The sequence below is a fragment of the Canis aureus genome, chromosome 10, assembly GCF_053574225.1.
Source record: "Canis aureus isolate CA01 chromosome 10, VMU_Caureus_v.1.0, whole genome shotgun sequence".
Classification (NCBI taxonomy): Eukaryota; Metazoa; Chordata; class Mammalia; order Carnivora; family Canidae; genus Canis; species Canis aureus.
The window spans coordinates 52,218,074-52,229,182 of record NC_135620.1 but is presented as its reverse complement, the minus strand read 5'-3'; the positions used below and the strand labels follow the sequence as shown (position 1 = coordinate 52,229,182).

Below are 11,109 nucleotides of genomic sequence, written 5' to 3'. Positions count from 1 at the left end.
ATTGTGCATGTGTATGTACAGGTATGAACGTGTGTCCACACTAGTTATAGATAGGAATGAGTCTGGTGGGAGGGAGAATTTGGTGTAGCACATGTGAACGTCTATAAGCTGAGTGCAAACACGTGTGTATAGGGCCTTGTGTGTGCCTGCTGGTTGCAGAGCTGTCCCTGTTTTTCTTCTGTGCTCTGGTTTCCAGGCCAACCCTAGCTTCAGGCCAGCCCAGGATGGGGCATGGTGAGGATGGGGTGCTATGGGCTGGGGTTTCCTACTTTCTTTCAGTCTTGAGCCCTTTGCCAGTTCCTGTCCTGTGCTGCCTTTGCAGTCCCATCTGAGGCATTGAGGGTCTGAGAAGCACATCACATGATGGGGAGAAGAAAGGGCTGCATGGTAGAGGGTGTGTCTCCATTTCTACAGTCTGGGCTCTGGCATGGGAGTCTTGGGTTGTGTCTTGAGTCACAGACTGGCAGTGGGGCTGTGAGTAGGCACTTGGTGATGGCCCCCTGATTCACCATGGGGCCTCCCAGCCCATGGGGGCCAGGAGAGTAGGGGTGCTTCTCCCTGGGTGAGGGGCCATGGGAGACCTCACGTGTGGCTTACATATATGTTTGAGCCCATGGCCAGGCTTTCATGTGAATGGGATCCCATGAGCATGTGAACAGAGCTCTGTTTATAGGTTTATAGCCAGCCTCCAGGTGAGTGTGTGTGTGTGTGTGCATATGAGAGTGTGTAAATTTATCCAGAGTATGTTGCTAAACCCCATCTCTTTGGGCATGAGTCATCTCTGGAGCCCTCATTTCTGATAGCCACTCCTCAAAGGCCTTTAGACCACCAAGATTAAGTACCTCTGGAAAATTTGGTCTCCCTTGGCAATGCTGCCATTGTGACCCAGGGGAGGTCATATTTGCTCCCAGTCCTGTGGAAGTAGGGCCAGGCCACCACACCTCAGTTTCCCAATTATTAAATGCAGTATAGTGAGCAAAGTTGCCTCATGCCCCACCTTGGACAGGGCTGACAACCCTCACAGTTTAGCCAGCTTAACTTCTTAAAGGGTCACACTCTCCCTTGGCTGGCGATCAGCGAGAGTGTGAGAAGAGAAGGTTAAAAACAGCTGGGACTCACCCTTCTGGCAAGCATGTGGCATGTGGCATGTCAGGACAACCTCGGCTCAGCCTCTGGAACCATGTGCAAAACACACGCAGGTACACGTGTGGCAGACTGAGTTAACCCAACCAGGTCCAACAGACATGTGCACAGCCACGAGAAGTGTCCAAGTGGATCTGGCACACCGGACACACGGCACGTGTGGACACAGCTGTGGACAGAGCTGGTCGGGACGGCAACAGGTGACGTGTAGTCAGCACAAGCGACAACCGCGTGTGAGCTCTCAGCACACGTGCTGTGAGCACCCAGGTCTGGACCATGAGAAGGCCCAGGGCCTCCTCCCTCCAGCCCCTGGCTGAGGACCTGTAGGGCTGGGGGGGGGGGGGGGGCAGTTCTGTCCTTTCTGACCCTCCGGCTCACCCCCACCGTCGCAAGGATGACAGCTTGGCTCGCTGTGAGCCGCCCAAGGAGGCCTCTAGGGGAGCTTCATTCTCCCCAGATCCCGCACCTGTACCCCCCGCCCCCCAGAGCCCGCAGTCTCCTCAGCCCCCAGCAGCCTCCTCCCCTACGTGCCCTCCCGCAGCGAGCTCACCCCTAAAGCCCACGCTCCCGCCGCCCCCGACCTTCCTCCCCAGGCCCCCAGGCACGCCGCGGGGGGCGGCCGCCCACACCTCGGGCGGGCTCGGGGCGCGGCGGGCGGGGCCGCGGGGCCGCGGGGCGGGCGGGGCCGCGGCTCGCGCTCCTATAAAGGGCGCCGCGCGGCGCTCGGGGCCACTGCAGCCGCCGCCGCCCGCGCCCCGCCCGCCGCCGCCGCTCCGCCATGGGTCGACAGAAGGAGCTGGTGTCCCGCTGCGGGGAGATGCTGCACATCCGCTACCGGCTGCTCCGCCAGGCTCTGGCCGAGTGCCTGGGCACCCTCATCCTCGTGGTGAGTGGGGGACCCGGAGGAGCCCTTCTCTCTCCAGCGCCCACACTCCGCGCCCCCTGCTCCCCGGTTGTCCCGACGGTCCCACCCCTCTCCCAGCTCTGCTCCCCACCTCGCCCGGTGCCCGAGGGCTCTCCCCGCATCGCTCCAACCCCAGCCGTGGCAGCTCTGACCCTTGCCACAACGCCAGCTGTTGCTCCCACCGACGGCGGCCCCAGCCCAGAGGCTGCGGGCGGCGTCACCCCTGCAGGCGGAGACCTCCAGCGACTCCTGGCTCTCCTTCCCCAGGTGCCCAGAGCCCCAGCCCTGCGAGGCAGCGGGGGCATGCACAGATGGGCCTCTATTAGATTATTTGGGTCCTGGATATCTGGCCCCTAATGAATAATTAAGCTTTAGAAAGTCCAAAAGTTCCCGTGATGTGAGGACAGTTTGCCACAGGTGGGGGCAGAGGGCGGAGGCCACAGGGTGCAAACAGCAGAGCTGGAAGAAAGGAGGATAGAGATAAGGAGGCTGCGGAAGGCAGCTAGGCCCGGGCACAGAGGACATGGTCTAACTAAAGTCACACCCCTGTGCCAGCGGCTCCCAGATGGTCAGTCGCCCGGACAGATGCTGTCGCCCTCTGTGCCCAAGCACTCTGAGCCTCAGCCTCTAACTCAACCTCTGGGTTAGTTTGTGGGTTCTCTGGGTAGGCCACTTCCACTGCCGGGGTTATCTCCAGTCCAGTTACTCCTTGGTTACACTAGTTTTGTCTCTAGGTTGTTCCCGGGTGACTTTGTTTACATTTCTTGGGTCTGACAGAAATACTGCTTACAGTCTCCATTTCCTGTCCCACCTACTCTCTGATTTTCAGCCCCTCATGTGGTTACACCTGTTTTTCCCCTGGGTTACTTTTGGGTTCAGTTGCTTCATTGTGGTGAATGGGTTATTCCCTTTCTGCCCCAGCCCCAACTGTAGATAAGGCAGACCAGGCGGCCCCCTGTGGAAGCTTAACTAGAGGCAAGTAGGTAAGGCTGGGGTGGCCAAATGGGTGGTGGTGGTAGAGCAGGCTCCATGGTGAGAAGAAGAGGTCTCAGACTCAACCTTTGGCTTCCAGGAACAGCAAGGGAGGAGCCAGGTGGGTCACTTTATCCACAGCCCCTCACAAGACCAGTGGCCCTCTGCATCATCCCCGTCCCTTCTCTCCCTATGTCAAGAAGGGAGGAGAGGCAGGTGCTTTTTGCCCTCCTGGCCCAGAACCTCATGTCCCTCACTATCTGATTGATGGTCCATGCCCCTGTTTGAGAGAGCAGCCAGGACCAGGGAAGGTGTCTTCCACAGTCATAGAGGGGCCTCCCTATCCTCTCACATCTCAGTTGGCCTCTCCCACAAAGAAGCAGTCAGGCCTTGCACTGAGCCCCAGGATCATTTGGCTTATTCTCAACCACAAAACGAGGGTGTTACTTCTGTGAAGGCTTTCAAGCTCAGATGGGCGTAAGGCATCTGGTGTCAGTGAAAAGCAGAACCTCAAGGGCTGCCTAAAGAGGAGGGGCTAAGCCTGGGAGACCCTTGAGTGGTGGGTGAGGGCTTGCCTGCATACCTCTGTGGGCTGGGGACCCAGAGCCTCTGGTGGTAGGATAAGGGCTGGCCTTGGGGTGAGGAAGCCCCTTTTTCTGAGGTACCTAGCAAGGCAGGGAAAACGGGAGAAGGAGGGGGAGGAAGAGGAAGATTAGCCCCAAGGTGGTGGAACTGGCTCTGACAGCTTCTACCTCCAAGGTCTCCTGGGATGGAGCCAGGTTTGGGCCTCAGGCAGGAAAAGAGCCAAGGCCAGGGCCTGCCAAGCTGGGCAGGGTGCCCCGGACCCCATATGCTTCCCCCAACCTCCCACATACTCACAGTCTCTGATCTTTGCTCTCACCTGCCTACACACCTTTGCCCTGCATCACTCCCGCTGGCTTCCCCACTATCTCTTGGTCTTTCTGCGGGATGATAATCAAAATGCTTAACAAGCCAGTACAGCAGGACACTGATCCATCAGAATGACCAGGGGCCTTAGCACAAGTCTTGGGAGCTGCTCGCAGGGTAGGCATAAAACTTTTAGTTATGGGGAGGTAGAAGAGGAAACCCAGGGCAGGGGCTGGAGCAGTTTTATGGAACACTATGGGCGCTCAAGGCAATAGCTCTTTGTGGCTGGTACAGAAGCATGTTAACATTTATTATTTTTTAAATATTTTATTTATTTATTCATGAGAGACACACAGAGAGAGAAGCAGAGACACAGGCAGAAGGAAAAGCAGGCTCCACGCAGGAAGCCCGATGTGGAACTCTATCCCTGGACTCCAGGATCACATCCCGGGCCAAAGGCAGGCACCAAACTGCTGAGCCACCCAGGGATCCTGCATGTTTACATTTAAATAAAAGGAACAGGATGTCCCATACTTGCAAGACATCAGAGACCTTAGGCCTCTTGAATCTCCCCCATCACTGGCAGAAACCTTAGGATCAATCTCCCCACTTCCACTGCCCTGCTGGGACTAGTGAGAGGGGCCACTCAGAGCACTGTCTTTAGGACCTCCACATCTGAGTAGGGAACCTGGACCCCCTGAGAGAGGGGTGGGGGTGAGTGGAGAGAGGAGGCTCTGGGATGGGAATAGGGGCAAGGGTGGGGGCAGGGCTCAGACATTCCAGATTCAGAAGAGATGGACTCACCCTAACTTCTAGCCTCCTTTCTATTTCTCTGTGCCCCATGTCATCCTCAACCCCTACCCCCAAGCTGTTCTTTGAGATGAAGAAGAAGGCAAGTGCAGGTGGGGTATGAGTGAGAGCCTTTCCACTTTGTGGGCCAGGCCTGAAGGGCTGGAAGAGAAACTGTGCTAAGGTGGAAGCTGCTCCCCTTTACCTCACTTCTACTAAGATTCCAGTAAAATTAGAGAAGATGGTCCAGACATCTTTTGGGGCTCCCAATTGTAGACTCTACATCCAGTCCATCCCACAGGGCCCTGTTAAATTAAAGTTTGCACATTGTGGGTAGGAGGGTATGTCTGCTTATTTTGCAGGATGCAGCTGCAGCGAGAGGGTTTGGGTTAGATTCCCCGGGGAAGGGCTTCCCTGTTCTCCGGATGAAGGCAGGTGGAGGTTGCTGGATTTCCCTCTTCCCTCCGGAGTGACAATTGCCGAGCCTCACTCTTTCTGCCTGGTTCTGTTTCCTCATACAGATGTTTGGCTGTGGCTCCGTGGCCCAGGTGGTGCTCAGCCGGGGCACCCACGGTGGCTTCCTCACCATCAACCTAGCTTTTGGCTTTGCTGTCACCCTGGGCATCCTTGTTGCTGGCCAGGTCTCTGGTAAGGCCTTGCTCCACCCTCAGTCATCAATCTTCAAATGGCATTCCCACAAGGTGCCCGGCGGGGAATGGGGTAGTGGGGGACACTCCCAAGGATGAGGCATAGCCGTGGCCTCAGCTTTTTGAGCCCTTGGAAGAGGAAAGTGGAGAAGAAACTTGATACTTTGAACCTGTGACTCTCACCTTGGAATCAGATTATCAGAGTTGGCCTGTTACATAGTCCAACCCCCCACCTGGTACAAGAAACCCTTCTCTGCACCCCTGCTTACGAGGGCGAGAGAGGGGGAATATGGAGGTTAGGGATCCTGGCCTCTCGTCTGTGGCAAGCTACAGTGACTAATAGGTCCCATCTCCCCTCTGCCCAGGGGCCCACCTGAACCCTGCTGTGACCTTTGCCATGTGTTTCTTGGCACGCGAGCCCTGGATCAAGCTGCCTGTCTACGCCTTGGCTCAGACCCTGGGAGCCTTTTTGGGTGCTGGGATTGTTTTTGGGCTGTATTACGGTGAGCATTCTCCGCCCTGCCATCCTCCACTACCGCCCTCCCTCTGTTTGGGACCTGTTGGCACCTGGCCTTTTGATGATAGACAGCTGGGGCCTGCCCAAGCCTTGGGCTCATGACTCATTCATTCACGCACGGGCCCAAGGTGGGGGGCATAAGAGGAAAGAAACAAGTTGGGCAACAATAGAGTCTCAGGCTGTCCGCCCCCACCCCCCCACTGCCAACCCTTCACAGACTCCTGAGTAATAATACAGCAGTGATGTTCCCGCCTGTGATCCCCCAGGAGGGTGGGCCCAGCCTGAGACAGGAGAGCGGGTAGGCTTCTGCCCTCACCCACTCTGGCTCTAATCTGTCACCAGATGCAATCTGGGACTTTGCCAAGAATGAGCTTGTAGTCTCGGGCCCCAATGGCACAGCTGGCATCTTTGCCACCTACCCCTCTGGACACTTGGACATGGTCAATGGATTCTTCGACCAGGTATGGGCCGGGGAATCATGAGGGGAACACAGGGAGGAGGGCCAAGGTACTCAGCTGCTCCGTGGGTGGCTGGGGGACGGGACTCCTTGACTGGGTTTTTCAATGTGTGGGAACACCTACATCAGAATCATGGTGTCAGGTCCTTACAAAACAGGACTCTGCATATTTAGCCAGTTCCCCAGGGGATCCTTTGTGCACATAAGCATTCTAGCACCACTGCTGGAAAGAGCTGAACTTGGGAACTGGTAAGGCTCCAGGAGCCCAGGGACTGAGGAGGGGCCGGACGGTGGGTTGGGAGCAGCATCTCACCCCGTCCTCCCCACTCCCTAGTTCATCGGCACAGCCTCCCTCATCGTGTGTGTGCTGGCCATTGTTGATCCCTACAACAACCCTGTGCCCCGTGGCCTGGAGGCCTTCACCGTGGGCCTGGTGGTCCTGGTTATCGGCACTTCCATGGGTTTCAACTCTGGTTATGCTGTCAACCCCGCCCGGGACTTTGGTCCTCGCCTTTTCACCGCTATTGCTGGCTGGGGCTCTGAAGTCTTCACGTGAGTGCAGCCCCCACCTAGCCTGCCCTAGCCTGACTCCCCTCTGCTGCCCCACCAGCCCCTGACCACATCTGTCCATCCCCAGGACCGGCCGCCACTGGTGGTGGGTGCCCATCGTCTCTCCGCTCCTGGGCTCCATTGCGGGCGTATTCGTGTACCAGCTTATGATCGGCTGCCATCTGGAGCAGCCTCCACCCTCCACTGAGCAGGAGAATGTGAAGCTGGCCCACGTGAAGCACAAGGAGCAGATCTGAGTGGGCAGGGGCCACCTCCCCGCCCCCTCCCTTGAGCATCCACAGACTGTGTGAGGGCTGCTCCCTAGAAGCCTCCATGGCTCCCCTCCCAGACTAAGAAGCTCCTTGTTTACTCCCCCTCCAGCGGACAGCCCCCTTGGGGGATTCCCCCCCAGGACCCTCCACAAATAGGACCTTAGGACACTGACTTTAGGCTGTGGTGGGACAGGGAATAGGGCCAACATACCCTTTGTTTCCCAAAAAGAGAGAATGGGGAGCAGCTGTGTGGGCGTGTGTGTGTGTGTGTGTGTGTGTGTGTGGTGGTTTCTAAGATATTCAGGGCAAGCAACCAAATGGAAAGGATTCTAGCTGTGGGGGGAGCCCAGAGGAAGGGGAAGGTCCGTCTGTGGTGTGTTGTATGTGTTTCAGGTGCTCTGTGTGGAGAAGGATCCAGATATATGTGCTTCTGAGTATGTGTGTGTATATGCCCTTTTTTCTCAGCAAGGGGGCTTCTGGAGGCTTTGGGGAGGTAGGGTGGGAATATGGGGGGAGGCCCACTGCCCAGGTGTGGAGCTCTGGCTGTATATAAGTAGGAGCAGAGAACGTATTTCTGTCATAATGTAGGCATGAGGGGTAGTGGGGTGAAGTCCAGGTCATAAGTTTCATGTTTGCCTTTTTTTTTTTTTTTCTTTCTTTTTTTGTAATACAGCAAGATGTTAGACTTTTAGGGATGGGGGTTGGGAGACCCTACTTAAAATAGGGTCTTCACTCCTTTAATCCTCCACTCAATACATGTACTCTTTTGCCTTTTATATATAAAAAATAAAATAAAATGTGTGCCTAAAACTGCCAATTGTACAAATTTCTCTGTTTGCCCTGCTGTTCTGGGGCCAGCTAAGGAGCTTCATTATGTCCAGCCACCAATACCACCAGGGTGCCCAGCTGGTGTCTCACCTGGCCAGGGCACCCTAGGGCTAGTACACCTAGCCCCTGTACACGCAGGGGGCAAGGGTCCGTCCCACAGGCAGGTCAGAGAGCCTCTTCCCCAAGCCTCTCAACTTGAATTCAGTGGCCCCCAAGCTTCCATCCTCTTGCACAATGAATGGCATCTCCTTCCTGACCCCTGCACCCACCTGTCATCCCAGGAAGGCAGGCTTGAACCTGGCCTAGAGAAAAAACATTTTCTTGGGCGGAGCTGGCCAAAGGGGAGGACTGCTATTCAGGAAGTAAAGTAGTGAGCTTCTTGTTGCGGGAGGAGACCAATCAGACTAGGGACCTGTATAGTCTTCTTAGGTTGCCGCTGTTTAGGCTCTAACCCATCTGCCCAGAACTTGGCCACAGCCCCCTTAGCAGTTTCCCTGGCTTCAGGCTGGCCCCAGCCAGACTGGACTGAAGCCATCGGGGATCTTTCTGACACGACTGTTGAAAGTGGCTTCTTTCCATGGCTCTGCCCACTTTCCAGACACAACCCAAACCGCTCCCTCCTGCATTCAGCTCCCCCAGGCCCTGGCTCGTGGTCCCTACCTATCCCCTCACAATGCTCCATCACCCCCAGACTACTCTGGGTACTTCTGTGCCTTTGGACCTTTGCTCCAAAAGCCTCACTCACTGAAATCCTGGTCTCCTCTAGTGTCCCCTCTAGAAAGTCATCCCTACTCTTCCCCACCCTTCCACTGTTTTCTAGAGTCAGTTGTCTGAGCTCAGGGACCACAGCTACATTCATCCCTGCCTCCTTCTTTGCTCAGTTCTTCAGTCTGACACCTCTGCTGCCCCTAAGGCTGGGGTTGGACCCACTGATGCTGGTATCATGACTGCCCCCAGGGAGGCAAGAGGCTAGACATACCTGAGCCTAGCAAGCTCGGTCAGGAAATCATGGGCCTCTTCTCACCTTCTCCTTCTGTACCTCCTTACCAGATCCTCATCAAGTTTCACTGGGAATAAAAGGGAAGGCGGTCCCCAAGCCTAGGCCTCCTGCTGAGTTAACCCCAGGGCAGCCAGAGGATCCCTGGGTCTGGCAGGAGAAATGTGGTCTTTAGAAAGTAAGCTGGTGCTCCCCAGCCACTTCACAGATGAGGAGACCTAGCCCAGACAGGGTGGGTGGCAAATGCAGGGCCACACAGTCAGGATTCCCGGGAAGTGGGGAGTTGGAGAAGACAGTTCTATCTCAGGTCTCCACTCCCTTCTTGTCCCCAGCTCCCAAGAGGTGTGTCTGGAATGTTGGAGAGACCTGAGCCAGAGGGAGTGTCCCCTTCCCAAGCCCTAGGGGAAGGCAGGGCCACCCTTGGGAGAGGAATGCAGCTTCAGAATTTCATTCCAGCCACACCAGTCCAACCTCTGGTGCTCCCACCTGGCTCTCCTCCCCAGTGTGTCCCGTATCTTCTCAAATCCTGCAGCTGATCCTGACCACAGCCCACGGGGTGGTGGGAGACCTTCTGGTACAGTGGGTAAGAGTAGTCAAACCTGGATTCCAGGCCCCACTTGGCTTCTCTCTAGCTGTGTGACTTTGGGTTGCCATTTTTCTTTCCCTGAAACTGTGAATTGGGAGACACTGAGAGGAGGACGTCGTGGAAGGTAATTCATGAAGAGGACTTAGCAGAAGAACCAGTGGATAGCAAATAGTCAATAAATGTCACCTTATGATTTTTCCCGCAGGACTGGGGAGGAGATGGAGAGATGCTGAAGGCTGTTTTTAAAGGTCATTGAATCCAACATCCTCTTCCGCCTCAGATTCCTTCCACGGATTCTGAATTTCCTGAGAGGAGGGAGGGGGAATGGGGGTGATGGCTTCCCGTGCCCTGACTCGAGGCTTTCCAAGAGGGAGAGAAAGGAAACGCAAGAGGGTCACAGGCATAGGTGTAGAGGGCAGAGGAGCAGGCAGCCCAAGGAGCATGTTAGATGGAGGGTCAGGCCCCCTGACGGTCGGGCCTGGCCAGGCTAGGAGCCGTGATTCCGGGCAGGGTCTGGTAGGGACATGAACCAAGCAGCAGTGGGTGACCCCTCCAGGGGCAGGAGGGAAGCTTCCCACCCCCGTTCCCCACTGATGTCCAGGCTCTGCCTCCCATTAGTAGTAGTTCTAGCTAATAACAAGTTCTAGAAGGAAATGTCTTCATCTCCTTTAGGAAAGTATTGTCATCCACTTTCCTGGGTGGGCTTGGAGGGACAACTGCCACGTGGGAGGGAAGACAGATCCCACACCTCAGCTCTGTCCTTCCTGAGTCAAGTCCTCTCCACAACTCACTTTGGAGTCACCCATGTTTCCTTAAAGTTCTAGCTTGTTTGGATTGAAATCAGCCTCCCTGAAACCTGAGCTTGGTTCCTGTTTCCTTGTGTGCCTGCCTGTGTGTGCACACATGCAAGTGTGCATTTCTGTGTTTCTGGGTGTGGCCGTCTTTCGGTATGTCTTACTATGTCTCTGTGGCCCTGTGACTCTGGCCAACCAAGTCTCTGTCCCTTTCTGTGTTTCTGTCACTGCCTGGATCTTTGTGTCTAGAATATTCTTTGTGTGCTTCTAAGTGAACATCTGGTGTACCTGGGCCCATCTCTATGTGTACCTAGGAGTGACTCTCCTACCAGCCCAGTCCCGCTCGTCTTACCCTAGGGCATGCCTCCTCCTTAATTCCTAGTGATGAGCTCCCTCCTTCTTGCTAACTCTTTCCCCTTGATTTTGTTTGTCTGAAAACCTGGGTGGGGCTCCCCAGGCTTGGGGAAGCATGGGTGGGGTAGAGTTGGGTGGGGTGGGAAGGGGAGAGGAGGGACTCCTCCACCCCAGACAGAGACCCCAGAGGCCAGGGATGCCCCCCCTCCCCGATCTCCCAAGGAAGGGTCTGTGGAGGTGCTAGCCTAGGCAAGGCCCTGCAAATCCTCACTGGGAGGAGGGATCCTGCCCTGGGGTGGGTCCCCGAGCTGTGGGCCAGGGAATGCTGGCAGTGCAAAGGTAGGAGAGACTGAGGCACTGGGGCTGTCAGGGCAACTGATGGGGGGCTCACTGCAGACCACCTCTGAGTCCT

The 11,109-nt window shown here is 56.0% G+C and overlaps 1 protein-coding gene across 2 annotated transcripts; it reads left to right on the top strand.

Annotated features, from left to right (window-relative positions):
* The first annotated feature begins 965 nt into the window (after positions 1–965).
* AQP3 (aquaporin 3 (Gill blood group)) lies at positions 966–7,948 on the top strand. 2 transcript variants are annotated; one of them, XM_077912299.1, is made up of 6 exons: positions 966–1,343; positions 5,218–5,344; positions 5,709–5,846; positions 6,203–6,321; positions 6,652–6,869; positions 6,955–7,948. In XM_077912299.1, the coding sequence occupies exons 1-6, from the start codon at positions 1,140–1,142 to the stop codon at positions 7,121–7,123; spliced, it is 975 nt and encodes a 324-aa protein (XP_077768425.1). In that variant the 5' UTR covers positions 966–1,139; the 3' UTR covers positions 7,124–7,948. The 2 variants fall into 2 exon arrangements, with proteins under 2 accessions (XP_077768425.1, XP_077768426.1); XM_077912300.1 differs by lacking the exon at positions 966–1,343 and adding an exon at positions 1,871–2,029.
* The last annotated feature ends 3,161 nt before the right edge of the window (positions 7,949–11,109 follow it).